This window comes from Phalacrocorax carbo, chromosome Z, assembly GCF_963921805.1.
Source record: "Phalacrocorax carbo chromosome Z, bPhaCar2.1, whole genome shotgun sequence".
Classification (NCBI taxonomy): domain Eukaryota; kingdom Metazoa; phylum Chordata; class Aves; order Suliformes; family Phalacrocoracidae; genus Phalacrocorax; species Phalacrocorax carbo.
Genome location: NC_087548.1, coordinates 30,553,561 through 30,572,174, shown reverse-complemented (window position 1 = coordinate 30,572,174; position 18,614 = coordinate 30,553,561). Strand labels below are relative to the sequence as shown.

The following is an 18,614-nucleotide window of genomic DNA, read 5'->3' as shown; positions in this document are numbered from 1 at the left end:
TTACAGGGCTATTTTAGCAGAAAACAGGAGTAGCATACTCCTAGGCCGTTTGTAGTACACAAGTATCCCTGTAAACATAACACAGAGTCTCCAGGCACCCTGTTCTGTGCCTGCCTTTTAATGGTGGAAAAACCATTTCTCTGATATATGCGGTCTGAACCTCTCTCACTTCAATATACTACAGTTGTGTCTCGTCCTTCTGCTACGGCCTGGCTCAGTCTTCTCAGTGACTCACCTGTAGGTACCATGGAGGCTGCTGTTAGGTTCCCCAGAAGCTGTCCTTTCTCCATGCTGAAGGAACCCAGTTCCCCCACCTCTCCTCCTAGGGCTTCTGCTCCAGCCTCAACTGTCTGGGTGATCCTGTGCTGAACTCGCTCCCGTTTCTTCATGTGTTTTGTGTATGGCGAATCCTCATGCTGGAAGTGCTAGCTAGGTAAGGGTTTCAAAGTGCAAAATAGAGGAGAATAACCTCCCCCAGCCATGCTTCTGTTCCAGCACCCTGGGTGCTTTTGTCCTTCTCTGATCCCAGGGCATGCTGCTTGTTCGGCTTCCTGCCTAGCAGGACAGATGTCCAGGGACTTCTCTGTAGACCTGCTCCCCAGCCAGTCTGTCCCTAGTTGGTATCATTGCCGTGTGCTCTTTGTTCTTAAGTGTATTACCCAACCTTTTTGCTTGCTGAATTTTTGTCAGATTCTCTTTGGCCATTCCTTCCTGCCTGGCCAGGTGCCTCTGAAAGATAGCTCTGCTCTCAGGTATATCAGCTGTTCCTTTCTGAATTTGGTGTTCTCTGCAAACTCAACAGGCATGTCTTGCCTCCCCTTCTGGGTTCCTGGTAGAGATGTTGAATAGGACAGGTCCCAGGATAGACCCCTGCAGTACCCTGCTTACTAGTGACTCCCAAGCGGGGCTATAACCCGTTAACTGTAACCTTTAGAGTTACTACCCAGCCAGTTCTACCTAGTTGTCTTCCCTTTCAGATTGGTAATGTCCCAACTTGATTACTAGAATATCTTCAAAGACAGTGTTGAAGAATTTGCTAGAGGTGGTATAAATGGCATGGAGTCCTCTCCCCTTCTCCACAGATAGAATTCTTTCACAGAAGGCCAGGTATGGCCTTCAGAGATTGATCAGGCATGATTTACACTTGTAAACTTCCCTTGCAGTACAATATCTGTTTGCAAATTGAACATGTGTTATTTCTTAATTCAATCTATCTTAAAATTACCTAAAGCCAGAAGCTTTAATGTGCAGACCTGAGATAATTAAGGAGAACATTCTGTTCTGTATATGGTTATTCTTGACTTCCTTCATCCTGTTAGTTTATGATGTAAGAAACTGTGCAGAAGAGTTTATAGAAGCCAGTGAAGAAGAGATGGTCCCTAGGAGGGAGCTGATTTCTGCCAAGTGTGCCGATTCCATTTTTCTTAACTGTTTTATCTGCATTTTTATGTGTTGGGTTTTTTTTTTGTGTGTGTATGTGCCATGACCTAGAAACAGTGGCTTAAAGGTGAAGAGAGGGAGTACAGGGGTTTTTTTTGAGAAATGAGGAAGCCTTGGGGTATAGTAATGAGAGACAATTGATATTACTGAGTAAAGCTAGTTTAGACAACTTACATGCATCTGGAATTGTGAGATTTTGTAAAGCTTTTGTAGTCATAGCTGTTGGTGTGCCCACAAGTATAATGTTTTGGTTGCTGTTGTTAGATCAAATGTGCGGTTGGGTATTTGACATCTGTGATGCTTTCTGAGTTTGGAAGAGTGGAGTTTCAAGTACAGCACTAAAAATAGGGTTTTTCTACAAAATGTTTGAATATTGATAGTTTACTGAAAAATGTCAGTTTTGCAACTAAATGTACTGCACTTCTTAGGAGCAGTGGCCTCCATGTTCTGGGTTGATTCTGAGCTAGGAAGTGACATCTATCTTGACGGTAAGAAGTACAAGCTTGTTTTCCAATGTGTTGGCATTCCATATTTGGATTTAGTGTAATGTGTTCTTATCATTTAAAGCAAGGTTTCAGAAAATGTTTCAAATACATGATCTTAGTTCTTACATCCCCAAATCTGACCACAGAGATCCACTTGCTTAGTCTGGTGCTTGTTTATCTACTTGGTTGGCTGTTCAGTTCACTAAATCCAACAAAATTGTGTAATATTTTGCTAAGGGATCAGATATGGAGAGATCTTGATTGTGGTGTAAGTGGGGTAAAAAGACTCATTAGTTAGATGTTATAAAATATTATTTAGGAGTAATATTACAGGTCTCATTATTTTGTTTTTCCAATGCAGTGTTTCCTAAATTGTTTCTTTTTTTCTGAACTCTTAACTTGTCAATATCTGGACTCTCCTGCCTTCTGTTTGCTGTTTTCTTTGCTTATTGTACTCTTGTTAACTCTAGTATTTGATGTGTTCCATTAAAAATCTGTGTTTACTGTAATATAAATCATCACTATATATAGCTGAAGAACATGCTGAATGTTTTTTCTTTTTTTTTTTTAATGTAGGAAAAAACCTTTACTTTTTGGCTAAAAAATATACCCTACTAACACTTCGGGCAGTCCATAAAATACCTATCTAGCCAAGGAAACATTAAGTTGAATAGGAAACAGCCTCCTAAGTTCCTGCCAGAGAATTGCAGATTCCTGGTCACTTAAAATCAGAATAACTGTATACCCCAGTGTGTCCCCTTGATTTGTTTCAATAAGCTGTAAGATCATACCTCTACCAGTTTGCTGTTGCAGAAGGAGGAGAGGCATCCATCTTGTGGATGCTTTGGTAAACATTTTTTTAACTACAGATATGAGTAACAAACTAATAAGGTCACAAGTTGAATGTTCAGATACACTAGAAGCATTGAAAGTATTATAAGCAGTTGTAAATGTGATGACACTATTACTTCAGTAATTGTACAGGAGGTTTACAAGTTGTTAAATTGTTAGCTGCCTTTAGTACATTTCTATTCCATTTTAATGTTCTCTTTTAGGTATCATATCTGTTGTTGATGCAAAGCATGGCTTACAGGTAAGTTACTTGATTTGTTACATAGTTTAAAACCACAACATTAGAACAGGTATTGCAATAATGTTCATTTGGTAGAATTACATTTCTAAATTGCTTTAATTCTTACACTGGATGAGGATGTATTTCAGTTGCCGTGGTGTGTTAGTGCTATATTTTGAATGGGAACAGGGAAGTACTGATACTCATAGGAATTCAGATTGTTGCCAACACAGCAGCATGTCTCCTAAGAGTTGTCAGGTTGCTGAACACTCAATTCCTCCTAGTTCTGTCACTTCACTCGGTAATCTTGGTTGTATTCTAAATAGGTGTTTGGAAAACTGTTTTAGCAGTGGAGAAATTTGTCTTACAGAGAGTCATCGGTCCATGCTACTTTAAAGGAGAGGAGTAATAACAGGCCCTTGGTGCCAGTGTGGTCACAAAGGAGTTAGGGCTCAAATCAGGAAAGGTGCTAATGTAATGGCAGCTGTGGTGAGGAGAGATGAGAGCGCCAGGTATCTATATACTGTTTCAGATTAAAAGATTAATTCATTACATGGAAACAGGCAAAAAGAGCAGGTATTAGGGTAATCTATATAAAGTGTAATGTAAGAACAGAGCTGTAGAACAGTGAGGTTGGATAACAGCAGAAATTGTGATTAAATCAAGTAGTTCAACTTTATTTTTTTATTAGCTAGTCATAAAAATCATTATTTACAATGTAATAACTTGGAAAGTGACTACTTCTGATTAGGTGTTGATTTTCAAGATTCAAAATAAAAGTGAAAAGATGCCTCCATGGTACAAGAATCCCATAATGCTGTGAATGTATTTTTAATATCTCTGTGTTTTACAATGGCTACAAAAAGCTGAGAGAAATGAAGAATAATGGTTAAAAAACAAGGAAGCGATTCCTCCTTTTTAAGATCTTATTTTGTTTGGACCATTCGGCTTTCTCATTTCAGTTAAGCTGATCTAGCAGCTGACTTACTGGAAGGGGGCGGTCCTGTCCCCTCACCAATTTGTGTTGGACCAGGATGGAACTAATCTAACCCCATAGCAAGCCAGTTTGGCGAGTTAAGCCATCGTGTTTTGCAAAGACTTTTGTGGAGGAGTTGGGAGAAAAACAAGGAGAAGGGGCTGAGAGCTTGTTTGCCCTTTTAATCAGGAACCAACATTTAAATCAGCTCAACTATTGGAAGAAACTATAATATGTCTTAAGTCAACACCCTTTTCATCTGCATGCCCTTGTACTAATTCAGATGTGTTTTATTACTTGCAAAAATAATCTGTTTATCCTTTTCTTCCTGTAATGCTGATTTATTGGCTTGAATCAAATATAATTGTGTTGCACACAGCAGCACTGAATTATTATTGTTTAATAAATAATTTTTAATATTTCAGCTTTCAAGTAATATACCAGAAGCAACACAAACGTTTTGAAACATTCAGTATTTCCATCAGTTATTATCTTTGAATGACAGCTCACTGAAAACTCTTACATGATTAGTCAGTAAGCCTGTACAGCACTGACATCCACTCAGAATAATAGAGACTTCAGACTTTCTCAGTTATATGCCAAGTAAATAACTTTTGCTTGGTATAAAGAACTTGCGAACTTGTGCTTGAACTCAGCAGCTGCTTGTGATTCAAAGAATTCTGAAAGCCATACAGGTAATGACATTGAGATAATAGGCAGCAGTTTAAGGGTGTCATGCTTCAAAGAACCAACCCATCACAAGAAAAACTGACTAATAGTTTTTCTGTGTGACTGTGACCAGTCAGCCAAACAGAAACTAAAGTGGTAATTGATATCATGGGTTATCACACTAATGGATTTGTCACCCAGCAATCTGAAATGCTCTTTGTTTTTTTTTTTTTAATCATGGGCAATCTGTTGGACAACTTGAAGTGACAGTTCTCTGCTTTCAGGTATTGACATCCATGCTACTGCCATTGTCCTTTTCAGGGCAACAAATCTGACAGCCCGTAATTCAATAGAATCAATACACAGAGGATTACAAAGGAAAGGTCAGAGGAGAGGTTCCCTCCCACTCATCCTGTTGTTATGCTCTGCTTAAGTTGTGCGCAATCAGGAAACAGGATTTTTTTTTTTAAGGTGACTGACAGTATGCAATAATCTAGTTTAATTTTTCAAGTCAAATAATATTAGATGCCTGGTTTTTTTTTTTTAATTTATATATTTCCCATTACAATTAATTCCACTTTCATTTGGTATTCTTGTGTCTTTAAAGCCAAATTTTGAAATAATATTCCTGGTACATTTAGAGCTGATAAAGGAATGCACAGGACTCTCTAATCTTCCCAGAGATGTCACGTGTAAGAGGTGAGCTCTTACTTATATTACAGCACCAATTTAAAGTTTTGTTGCCTCTAGATGTCTGTGGTGCTTCTCTCCTGGAGATTGCTGCCTTCATGGCAGAGTGGACAGAAAATAATATGTAACTGAAGCTTTGCTCTGCCTAAATTATTGATGAAAGTAAGGCTTTGTGTTGCTAAACTTCACACTGCTGCTTGAGATGCAGGCATTTTTTTCCCTTTCACTAACTCTTCTGCGAGGATGTTAGCTTCAGCGAACAGGTGGAGCACGAAGCTGCAGATGGTTAAGATACTAAACTCTTGCAGCATGACCAGGAGCTGCTGCTTTTTTCAGTGTTGACTGATTCTTCTGCCCGGTTAGCAGCTTGAATAGGCACGAACACTGGCATTGGGCAGACTTGCTGGGGCGTGGTCATTTATTTGTACAAACCCAGAAAGAAAGTTACGAATTTTTACTATAAAAGTACAGTTTGTGAAATCTTTCAGAGGAAAGGAATATGCAGTTATGATATGAAAACCTGTACTGCAAGCCTAACTCACCATAGAAAAATGACTGTACTTCAAGTTTTTCCATGGTTACTATATGTCATGTTGACTTTCTTTACTTCATCATAAATCTGAAAAGTAACTAAAAATAAATACTATAATACCGTTTGTCAACTCTTAAGTATTGTAGTCGTAAAATTTATTAAAAGTTTTTATAAAAGATGATAAGCTTCTGAAATGGTGAATGTATAAACATACCATGTCACCATCAGTTCATAGAAAAATTCTAGATGCCATCCTCCGTGATACCTTGTTGAAAAATATACCTCAGCTGAATTGGTTTTGACTTCCTTTAACTGCACATGGATTTAAATGTCATTTGAATATGCTTAATACAATTGTTTTAATTTTTGTCTAGCACTTGACAGAGGAAAAGCCAGAAGGCCTTGTCAATGAAGCATCTCGGTATGGATATATAAATTAATTTTGTATATCACAGTTAGGACCTGTGCTGTATAGAAGTTCATTAGAAATGTCTTCTTTTTCTTTTACAAGGCTTTTCTCTTCTTTTAAACCAAGGTAGATTGGTGTAATGAGGTAGAAAAAAGTGACTTCATGCTCCATTTGGTCTTTTTGCCAAGGTCTGACTCCTCTAATACGTATTTTAAGAGGGATTGCATTTCTCATAAGTGAAGGAAAACCACCTGTGTTGGGGGAATAAAGAACTGCATGCTAGAATCCACCAGATGCACGAAGTCGAACTGGAGGTAGAGGAATATTTTTGCTAGGTACGGAGCCACAATGATGAAGTGTAATTGTAATAATAGAAGTTTTCATAAAGCAAAGGCACTTCAGGTATGACTTTGTGAAGAGTACATGCAAAGAAATAGGGGCTTGTGAAGTTAATAAATTAAAAAGTGCTGCAGGTTAGATGACTTCTTTAAAAAAACCCAAAAACGCAAAACAACCAAAAACCAGCACGCCTCTGTAGCATGGTAGACTCTTCTTATGGCACAGAAGAGCACCTCAAGAAGACAGTAGTAATGTAATCATCCTCCATGATGTTCTAGTTTGATTAATACTTGCCTTTCTGTACTAACAATGTTCATACTATTTTTCTGGTACTATGGGAAAGATGTTTCTGACTTACAGGAAAATGGTTTGTTCACGCTGTCTCCCTTTTTTCTCCCCCTTAATACATAGGCAGGTTGCGTTAGCTGATCTTATAATCATCAATAAAACAGATTTGGTTTCAGCAGAAGAATTGAATAAAGTCAGAACATCTGTCAGGTATGAAACGTTTGGCATAACCATGACACTGGACTGGTCAAAGGTTATTTAAACATAGTTACTTCTTTCTTGCTGCTAACACAGAAATTAGATCTCATGATTACACTGACAGAAATCATTAGCTCAGCAGGGAAAAAGAGACTGCCCCTTTCTAAAGGCATTTTGATATTTTTATGTGCTTACACTAGCTTGGCAGTTTGCCTGTCTAGGTAAGATCTGATGTTACCTACTAAGGACAGGCCTTTGTCTTAAGTGTCCGTGTTCTTATATTTTTGTGCAGCTGTTCTCATTTTTCTGAATCACATCAGGGGGAAAAAATCTGCTAGTAGACATGAGTTCACTAGCGAATACAAAGATGTGTGGAGGAAGTTCCAAATAATGGTCTTGGGTGTAGAAGAACCAATGCTCTGAATGGTCTGAACCAAATTAGCGATCAAAGGCTTATCCAATCTTTTTCTATCGGTACCATGATAACCATAATGAAACACTGAAGTTTTGAAATTCTTTACAACTCTGTTAATGGTTTGAATTCTAAAAGTAAAAATGCTTAGACCCAGCAGAGCGTATCATGAGGACTCTTGTACAGGAAACCCCTTTTCTTACTGGTAGTATTTTGTTGCCAGGACTTGTTCCCCAAGCCTTACTTAGGGTATGAAAAAGTCATAATAAAGACTTGTTGGGGTGTCTGTTGCTTTGTTCAACAAGTTGGTAACAGAGTTGGGGTTATTGTTGTGGTGCTATTTTGCATGCTGCTTTCCATGAGTAAGTTGTTCAAGTAATGTATTTTGGTTGCATTTTCATCTAACTTCTGATTTTTCTATTTTATTTTAGATCAATAAATGGACTTGTTAAAATTCTAGAGGCACAAAGATCAAGGTATTAAATGGCCACTATTACTAGGTACCAGATCCTCCTTCTTTTGTGACAGATTTAAGTATGCTACTAGAACAGTACCTTTGGTTAAAGAAAAACTATTGAATTAGAAATATTTAACTCAAAATTTATTTTACTCATGAGCATTTAGATAAAGGAATTTTATTAAGTAAAAATGTATTTTTCTTTGTTACTGTTAACATCCTACACTCTAGTGTACCACTAGTTTAAAAAAACCAAAATCTCTATGAAGATGTAGCTTAGTTTACAGAGCTTATCACTAGTGAGTTTTATTCTACTTTGCAATATAATGATAAATATTTCTTATTTACATGAGAAGTGGATTTTATAAAAGCTTGGGCATTATTTTTTCCAAACCCTACATTTTGTTCTAAGTTTAATATGGCTCTTCATTACTAAAGTTGCATATTAGACATGCTGCCATTTATGGAGTAATAGCATTTGGAAAGTTTCTGAAAAATACTAATACAGATGTAGTTTAGTTGGCTTCAGTGTATTCTGAAAATGTAGCAGATTTTTAAGGGAGTATTACAGGTAGATATTAAAAGTTTCTTGTAACTTGTTACCCAGATCTTGTAACTAAAGTGCAACTTGTAAGGCGAAGTAGTATCTGAGCTGACCATAACTGCTAGGTGCTACAAAGGTTTTTTCTGTTGTGTCAGCTTAGAAACTTTTTTCACTTCTGTTGATGCTACAGATAAGTTGTTACTACAAAATTACTTTGAAAGCAGTGTGAGGGAGTGTATTAGAGGGAAAAGCAATTGCAGTGGTTTTGCTATTTTTCATTGAAATTCTGACTCAGATTTCTTTAATAAGGAATTAAATGAAAATGGTATTTCCAGGGGCATTAGGAGGGCAGTGTATCCTTCAGACTGCTCGGACCAATTTGTGTGCTATTACATCAATTATTTGACTATATTGTCATAAATGTTCCTGTAATACACGTTCCTGTTTCAAGCAATTTTTGAAGGGAAAAATAGAGGGGACAGAGTATATTTGGCTTTTTAAAGTTATTGCCAAATGTAATTGTAAAGTGTGGAGAAAAATACTTGCTGTTGTTGACTGATCAGATAGGGTCAACAAGTGACTGTAGGATATGTATTTTAATTGGTAAGCCGGGGTTTTGAAAATGGGTGCTTGTCTGACTTTAATCTAAAGGTCAGCTTCGTTTATATTTCTAAAAATGTTAATCTTGTTAAGATTTCTGTTGACTTCAGCTTACTTGAAATTCTGTCTGCAGTCCGATCACTGGAAGTTTTATGCTCTGATATTGAACGGTTACACTATCAAAAGCATTCTCTTCAGTGACTAAGATGATAATAAGGATTATTCCCATATTGTTCTCAGTATTTTGTTGAAGGAGGAAGGTGAAGTGTTTAAGCAGCTTTGACAACATCATACTCCTTTCTTGTTAACTTGCAAATTCTGTTAAAGAATGCTTAAACTAGAATAAACAGTATTATAGAAGGGATCATAAATTCTGTTACTGAATCATATTGATTCATTTATTGCTCTTCTAGTGATCCTCAGTAAATAATTTCTCTTAAGTCAGTATGTGTCTCTATTACATAAAAAGTTACTTTTTCAATGAGTTTATTGTCATTTAGGGACTTATGTTCAAAACAGCAAGTGTGGATAAACTTATGAGCAGTTCTGGTAATCAAGCTTTTAAAGTTCATCAGCTTTTTTAATATGTCAAGCATTTTAATGTGCAAATAGTCACTCTAAATCCTGCTGCAAAATTTTAGCCTTTTGCTAATTTGTCCTATTCTGTAAATTCAGTATTATTAAGTCAGTACTTAATAAAATTGAGTTGTAGTAGAATAATGCTACTGGCATTTCTGTCTGCCTGTAGATGGAGATGAGAATGTTCTGGTGACTCCAGGTTAAATTTAACCAGGATTTTATTCTGATGGTATATCTTGCTATTTACTCATGGCTAATTTTACAATATCCAGATTTGGCTGTCTTTTATTTTTGAGACCTTTGACATTATTTTTAGTTTTCATGACCTCTATGCAATGAGATATTTATCTAATGTATGCACTTTGAGTGCAGCGTGAAAGATTGAGACAGAAGAAGAGCAAATACTGCAAAGTGATGGAGTTGTAGAGATGAAATTGTAGGATTTCCATTTCCTCCTGTTTAGTAGACTTTCGGGAACATGATATTAATTTTTAAAATTCTGGAACTTATATTATGAGGAATGAGAAATTTTTCTGTTGCTGCTGAATGAGGAAGAAATTCATGAAGGATTCATGAAACACTTACATGTAAAAGATTTGCAACAGATTGCTCCAGGTGAAATCAAAGTAGTGGCAACATGATCATAGAATCATTAAGGTGGGAAAAGACCTCTAAGATCATCAAGTCCGACTGTAAACCCAACACTACCATGTCGTCTAAAATGATTTATCTGACAACAAACAGTGTTTTTGAGAAAGCAGAGGAGGAGTTCCTTGTCCTTTAGTTGCAAGGCAGAGTACAGAAATGGTCAGTGAAATGCTTTGGAGCAGGAAAAGAAGCAAACTCTATCGATAAAATTAACAGTTCATAAATTGGATGTGCATGCACCTGACTGCCCTAGGAAATCAGTGGAAGTTTGAGGCCAAGAAAACTTGTGACATTAAAAAAAAGCTTCTGTAAAGAAGATGATGGTATCCAGCATAGCTAAAAATTTTGAAAAGGATATTAAACTTCATGCTCTGTGTCTTAAACTGGTATCTGTCCATGTCCACTAGGAAGAGATTCAGTATGTGAAATGTGGTATCCACATCTGTACCATTCCCTGGTATCTGATGCCAGCCAGCATTAAATTTTAGATGTTAGATTAAGTGGACCTCAGAAGCAGCCCTCAATGACAACTCTTGTGTTACTGGTAAATATCTTTTAGTGAATGACACATACTGTCTCTCCCATGCTTAAACACTCCAAAAGTGAAATAAGCACAAAATTAATTTATTAACATGTTATTTGAGAACATACAATCTTTAATTAGGGGGTTTTTCTCTCAAAAGCCCACATGTAGAAGGAACTAACATAGCACTTTCTTGAGTCTTACTGTATGATTCTTCAGAACACTGCTGAGACCAAACAACTAGTACTGAGTTGGTAATGAACTTAGGCATTGTTTATGTATTTTACATTATAAGCCTTTCATCTTAGAAACTCCTTTATAAAGCTGCTCTTGGATGTAAAAGTTTAATAATAGCAGCTACACTCAATCTTTTTTTAGTTGTTTTTCTTTGATTTTAACCTCTTGTGTTCCTTGTATTTAGCCACATATTGTTATCTGCATTTGGAAATCTGTCAGTTGCTATTAGCAGTGAAATGTATAGTCTATATTGCATTTATATTAAAAGCTTCATATGCAAGTTTATAGGTAGCTATTCTTAAATGTAAATGTGATCAGTGCTATCTCTTCCACATACATATATTCTATCAGTAAAATCTAGTACGAGGGATTTTATCGTCTTTCTTGGAAACACCATGTATTTTACTATATTTTTTAAGAATTATGTTTCTGTACTTACTTATTACTGTGTAAATAAAAACTGTTTCCTTGTAAGAGTCAATACTAACCACCAACATCCAAAAATAAGGCTAAGGATTGATGGCGTTAGAATGGTAGATAGGAAAACAAACATAAGCTTCAGAGAACCATTTTTAAAATAATTTAAATATATGCAGTATTTAAATACAGCAAAAATACAAAGTTTTTTTTTCTTCCTCCTGTTTAGAGTTGATCTCTCAAATGTCTTGGACCTTCATGCTTTTGACAGTTTATCTGGAATAAGGTATGGTGATAATTTCACTGTCTTTTATTAGAAATAATGTCCATTGTATAAATACAGGCATGAAATAGACAGACTTGGATCCTGGCTAAAATATGCATCTGAGTTTCTATTAGAAATTCTAGTTTAGTCACTTATTTAAAATTCTCACTGTATAAGTGGTAATCTGAAACTGAGAATTTTGTCCACTTGAAATGTGTGCAGCAAAAGCTTTTTGACTTTGTAAAGTGCAATGAGCCAGTGTGCATGGTTGGTTGGCTTTTTTTCCCAAAATACAACTTTTTGCTTTAATAGTAGCAGAGCAGATTTGTATGTTCTTTTCTGGTTCTCTTAAAACTTAAATGATTTCAATACTTTTCCACTTCACTTGACAACTGGAGGCCTCCTTAGTTTTCACAGAAAACAATGAGGGGCTGAGGTTCTACAACAAAGCCACTGCAAATTCTGGTTACTGTGTTCCCTTTTTTTCCTTTTTTTTAATGCCAAATGTGAGTTCTGCATCGTAGGTGGGTGGAAAAGTAAAACTGGAGGCAAGGGGAGAAGAGCTTTCTGTTCACTTTGTGTGCTGAAATTTTTCCATGAAGGGAGCAAGGAGTGCTGGAGCAATTGTAAAGGAAAGGAGGGAATATGTAACTGGGGACAGTATTGGCTTCATTTTCTTCCTGGGTGCACACTATTCACTTCAGGTGAAGGAATGTAGCCACTTTGATGTACACAGAAGGGAGAAATTGCAGAAGATGCAAGCTAGTAAACTCTAGTAGATGAGATGTGCTCATGAGATTTCCCAATGAAGTGGTGCAGTACTGTCCAAATAATAGCCTGCTTTGCCTGACTTTCAGCTGCCCTGACTTTTAGCTGGCACTGGCTTTTGCCTGATCTGTGAAAAGTAGTGTTTTTTTCTTTTGAGCTCCTTGAGTGTACCAATCAGACCTGTACCAATGGCAGCATCAGAGAGGTGTCAGAATAGACATCCAAAAGAAAGATAAGGGGGGAGGAAGGCCAATATATTCTTTATGGCCAATGGATAATTTTTAGGTCATAAACCAGGTCATAAACGTGTGTCCTGAGTTCTTATGATGGATCAGCTGGTTAAACTGACTCACCCTGGAGCCACACAACAGAGAGAAAACAGTAAGACAATGTAAACCAGAAAAGAATCGTTCTTGACAATGGCAATTCACAGTTAGATCTGATTAGGTGTAATATTAGGTGTCATCCTGCAAGGTTTACTGAGAAGTGCTATCCTTTACAAATCTGAGAAAGTCGTTAAGGAGCTGACAAAAAAAAAAATCTCTCTTTCCTTGTCTAGTTTTCTCTCTTCTCTCACTCATAATTCCTTTAGAGGTTCTCGGTGCGTGTTTTTAAAACAAAGTAAACTCTAAAATTGCAGCATGTAAACACAAATTCTAAAAGCACCAAGAAAGCTGTAGACGCTTAAATGAAGTTCCATTTCTTATGATTTTATTTAAGCTCTATACAGTGAAATTGAGCTCAGAGCTCAATTGGGAGGGATACCATGGGAAGCTTCCATGGAGGATAAAGGAACTGGAGACTGCTGGGAGTTTTTCAAGAGTGCTCTCCTGGAAGCACAAGAACAGTTCATCCCCTTTAAAGGTGTAGGAGAAGTAGGTGGAGCAAGAGGCTGCTTGGCTTAACTAAGTTTAACTGCATCTGCTCAAAAAGAAGAGAGAGGTGTACCAGAGATGGAAAAGCAGACGAATACCCATTAAGAACTACAAGGGCATTGCCAGGGTGTGCAGAGATGCAGTTAGAAAAGCAAAAGCTCAACCTGAATTGAAATTGGCTGGAGCTGTCAAAACTACAAGGGTTCCTCAGGTACGTGAATAACAAGCAGAAACAAAAGGAAAATATTGCCCCACTGTTAAGCAGAAGAGGCGAGTTGGTCACCAACAACACTGAAAAAGGCAGAGGTTCTTGACACTTTCTTCACCTCTGTCTTTACTGGCACTGTTGCATCCCAGGCCTTGGGAACAAAAATCCAGGTTGGTACAAACACAGACCCACCACCAGTGAAGGAAGAGTTGGTATGCGAGCTATTACAGGAGCTTGACACCTACAAATTGGTGGGCCCTGACAATATCCACCCAACGCTGTTAAGAGAGCTGGAAGACGTTGTTGCGAGGCCACTCTTCATGCTTTTTGAGAAGTGGATGTTGAGGGACATCCCGGAAGACTGGAAGAAGGCTAATGTCACCTGCATCTACAAGAAAGGCTTAAAGGAGGGTCCAGGAAATTATAGGCCCATCAGTCTTGCTTCAGTCCCTGGCAAGGTTATGGAACAAATCTTCCTGGGGGTCATCACAAGTCAAATGAAGCATGTGGCTGGGAAAAGCCAGCACGGATTCACCAAGGGCAAATCGTGCTTGACAGGCCTGATTGCCTTCTACAGCAAAGTGACCTACTTGGTTGTTGTGGGGTGAGCGGTGGATGTTGTCTATCTGGATTTCTCTAAGGCTTTGATATGGTTTCCCACAGCCTCCTCCGAGAGAAACTGCTGTGTTACAGTCTAGAGAAGTGGTCTGTGCAGTGGGTGGGGAACTGGCTGGCAGGCTGCACCCAGAGGGTGGTGGTAAAGAGCTACTTTTCAAACTGGCAACCCGTCATGAGTGGGGTTCCCCAGGGACTGACACTGGGCCCAGTGCTGTTTAATATGGTCATAAGTGATCTGGAGGATGGGATCAAGTGTAGCCTGATGAAGTTTGCAGGTGACACCAAGTCGAGTGGGGAAGTGGATGCCTCATAAGGGAGAGCCACCCTGCAGAAAGACCTGGATAGGCTGGAAGAGTAGGTTAACAGGAACCTTATGAAGTTCAACAAGGACAAGTGTAAGGTCTTGCACCTGAGGAAACAGTCCAGGAGTGCAGCACAGGCTGAGATCTACTCTGCTGGGGAGCAGCTCTGTGGAAGGGGCCTGTGGGTCCTGATGGACAACAAGGTCAATATGGGAGAACAGTGTGCTGCTGCGGCAAAGAAGGCCGACAGGATGCTGGGTTGCATCAACAAGGGCATCATCATCAGAGATAAAGAAGTCATTATCCCACTCTGCTCAGCACTTGTCAGGTCACACCTGGAGTAATGTGTTCAGTTTTGGTCCCTGTTACGCAAAAGAGATGTGGACAGGCTGGAGAGGGTCCAGAGAAGGGCCACAAAGATGCCCAAAGGACTGGGAAGCCTGCCATGTGAGGAAAGTCTGAGAGAATTGGGTTTGTTCAGCCTTGAGAAAAGAAGGCTTAGGGGAGACCTTATCACCTTGGTCCAGTATTTAAAGGGTGGCTACAAAGAAAATGGAGACTCCCTTTTCACAAGGAGTCACCTGGAAAAGACGAGGGGTGATGGGTCCAAGTTACTCCTGGGAGATTCTGACTGGACACAGGAGAAAAGTATTTCATAATGAGAACAGTCAACCATCGGAATAATCTCCCCAGGGAAGTGGTGGATTCCCCAACACTGGGCACTTTTAAGATTCAGGAGGACAGGGTGCTGGGGCCATCTTGTCTCGACTGTGCTTTTGCCAGGAAAGGTTGGACCAGATGGTCCTTGAGGTCCCTTCCAACCTGCTATTCTATAGTACGGTATTTCACTTAGTGTTACAGATTTCATTCTCACAAGCAACAGCTTTGTATATCTTTTGATTCTTGCTTTTCAAATCACCCTTCTAAAGTATTTTCAAGAAATCAATGTCTAATAAGTAAACAGATTTAAGTTATTTTTTTCCCTTCTTGCTTTAATAATGTAGTTTGCCTTTTGTTCCTATACAAAGGAACATCAAAAGTGTTGTGCTTCTTGAAGTATAAATGAATCCCAAAGATATTGCACATCATTATTATAATTTTGTTTATATTTTAAAAACCTAATGTTCCAGCACAAATCATTAACTAGATCAAACCAAAATAACTAAACATATCTCTTTGGAGATTAAAACGGAATTAACAGTTGAAGCTTATTCTGAGTATACAGTCTATATTTGATATTTTAGTTTTGCTCTGCAATACTGAAGAGTATATTTAAATTTTGAATGAATGCCATTTTGTCCATCCTATTCAAAAGAGACATTTAACTTTGTTTATTTTCAGTTTGCAGAAAAAGCTTGAGCATGTAAAGACAACACATGCACACCTAGACAAGGTAATTACCAAAACTACTGCTTCAGTGTCTTTGTAACAACAAAGTTGTTCAGGGTCATTGCAAGCATTGCATGCTAATCATGTTACCTTTTCAGAATGTTTCAGTTGGAGTAATGTGTTTTAAGGTCTTTGGAAGATCACATTGAGTACATACAGGAATGTGCTTTGTTGTAGATAGATTCTAAATGGATATACTAAATCTTACTTTCAGAAATAGCTTATAGGCGTCCACTGCTTCAGTCAGTCACATGGAGAGTGTTACTGAAACAGACTAATAGCACTTCTCTTCTTAATATTTGCGGAATCAAGTCCTATTTGTAACCAGTCTTTATCCTGTAGGTTTTCTGTCCAAATCTGTGTATGTAGATATCAGGGAGATGTTATTCATGACTTTGCATTCTTTAAAGCTTTAAAACTTCACCAAGTAGTTAAGCCTGTGTAGATTTCTGTTCTGTGAGTGCTTCCCATTTTTTCACAAGAAATAGTAACAATTTAACTTCTAACAGTGAGTAGATTCTGCCCTATAAACTAGGTATCAATTCTGTAAGCCCATGTATGCTAAAAAACCCAAACAGTTCTGTTATTTTCAGTATGTCAAATTAAACTCTAAAATATATTCCCACCTGCCCACCCTGCCCCAGGTACACAACCCAATATGTATTTATATCAGGGCAGAGTCTTTCCTCTCCCTGTATGCCATACAATGGTGCTAGCATAATGCAACTTCAAATAGCATTTCTGCCTTTTTGGCTTTTATTTGAGCGATTACAGGTTTGTGTTTTTTTTTTTGTGATCAGCATATATAATTAGATGAATTTAAAGAAGGGTCTGGTCTACCATCCCTACAGAATATAAACCATTTTATGCTAATTGCTACTTTTAAGCACCTGTCTTGTCCATGATGGACAGCTTTTACTTGAAGGGGTCCCTTCTAATTTTCTTTTTTTCTTTGTTTTCCAAATGTTGTGATCACAGTACCTTTTTCTTCTTAGACTCTTCTCAAAAACAGAACAGTCTTAAATGAGGGAACTACTGAATTTATTGCCGGGCAACAAAAACTTACAATTACTGATTTAAGTACTGAAAAAACAGAACTGTAAAGCAATTACAGAAACACTTACATGAACAACTCTCCTTCTGTCCCCCAACTTACCCTGTTTTGTTTTGGGCTTTTTTTTTTTTTCCCAGTGGCTTACACTTAGTCCTGAAATTCTCCCAGCAAGGCCACTTGTGGCATAGGAAGTTGAGGGTGTTTGTGTAATGATTTCCTGTTCCTTATCACTGCTCTGTTCCATAGGGTTCCTTCCCTGTGGTTCACACAGGACCCCCAGTACCTGTGGAGTGCCCTTGCTCTGTGGGTAAACAACAAGCTGCACTCTCTCAGGGGTGTATGTACCCCATTTGGCGTTGCGTGGTATGCCTCTTCCAAAGGGTCTTCAGTCCCAAGTGGCTGGAGGTGTCTGTCTCTCCAACAGGGTGCCATGTGTTTCTCTACCTGAAGGTGTGTGAGATGTTTTGTTTTTTTTTTTAACCATTGTATGACTTCAGAGCTGGCTTGAACAGGTTGTGAGACATACAAGGCAGCTGATGGCCTCCTCCCACACCCCTCAGCACTGCAGCCCCCTGCTACATAAGCCAAGAAAGCTTACACGTACATGAAAGCTTCCAAGAGCTGTATGAACATATATGGGTTATAGACTCTACCCTTAATATCATCAAAATGTACACCCAGAACATATTCCGCCCCTTGCCACTGAGGGTTAAACTGTAGGGATTAGTGTTGTAGCAGTCTGAATATACACGTTAAAAATTTTTGTGTTTAACCTGCATCTCCTGCTAAGCAGATGATGGAGGTTACTGTCATAAGGGTTTGAATTTACATGTTTACATGCAGGGTTTGTCCTTCTTGCTGAGCACTTGCTAGTGCATCTTTTAGCAGACCATTAGTCTAACCAGTAGTCACCATTAGTGACTGTCAGTCTGATGGTGATGATTCTAAGTGGTCCCGATTTTTCTGAGGCTTCATTTGAAGCATGTGATAAAATCTATCATACCCCTATGGCAAAGCAGCACATCATCTAGTGTTTTACAGGTAGTAGTTGTATCCCTTTTGCAACTCCTGGGCTAATTTTCTTGGATGTTGCCCTAGGGGACTGTGAAGACTCCATGCCCTGGGCACATGGGCTTGAAGCTGGCACCATCCGATGTCTTCCCAGTCATCTTCCTGTCCCACTAGGGCTTTCCCAGGTCCCTGTTTCTGCAGCTGTTTATACATTGTATGCATCCATCCACAAACAAATAATGGGTGCACCACTCACACCAGAATATACAATCCCAGATTGCTAGTACCAGAATCAAGGCCCCTTCTGGATTTCCCAGGTCATTGTAGTAATTCACTCAGTTCTGGTGAGACCCCACCTGCAGTGCTGTGTCCAGCTCTGGAGCCCTCAGCACAGGAAGGACATGGAGCTGTTGGAGCAGGTCCAGAGGAGGGCCACAAAAATGAAGTGAGGGCTGGAGCACCTCTTCTGTGGAGAGAGGGAGGCTGAGAGAGTTGGGGTTGTTCAGCCTGGAGAAGAGAAGGCTCTGGGGAGACCTTATTGCAGCCTTTCAATACTTGAAGGGGGCTTATAAGAAAGACAGACTTTTTACCAGGGCCTGTAGTTTTGTA

General features: G+C 38.6%; 1 protein-coding gene across 2 annotated transcripts in view; it reads left to right on the top strand.

Annotated features, from left to right (window-relative positions):
- Nucleotides 1–18,614, top strand: part of ZNG1A (Zn regulated GTPase metalloprotein activator 1A) — a 35,943-nt gene that overhangs the window by 4,991 nt on the left and 12,338 nt on the right. For both annotated transcript variants that reach the window (XM_064437704.1, XM_064437705.1), the window contains exons 5-11: nt 1,869–1,928; nt 2,981–3,018; nt 6,239–6,285; nt 7,024–7,110; nt 7,942–7,986; nt 11,745–11,801; nt 15,893–15,944. In XM_064437704.1, coding sequence (XP_064293774.1) covers nt 1,869–1,928; nt 2,981–3,018; nt 6,239–6,285; nt 7,024–7,110; nt 7,942–7,986; nt 11,745–11,801; nt 15,893–15,944 — 386 coding nt within the window. The remainder of the gene's footprint in view (nt 1–1,868; nt 1,929–2,980; nt 3,019–6,238; nt 6,286–7,023; nt 7,111–7,941; nt 7,987–11,744; nt 11,802–15,892; nt 15,945–18,614) is intronic.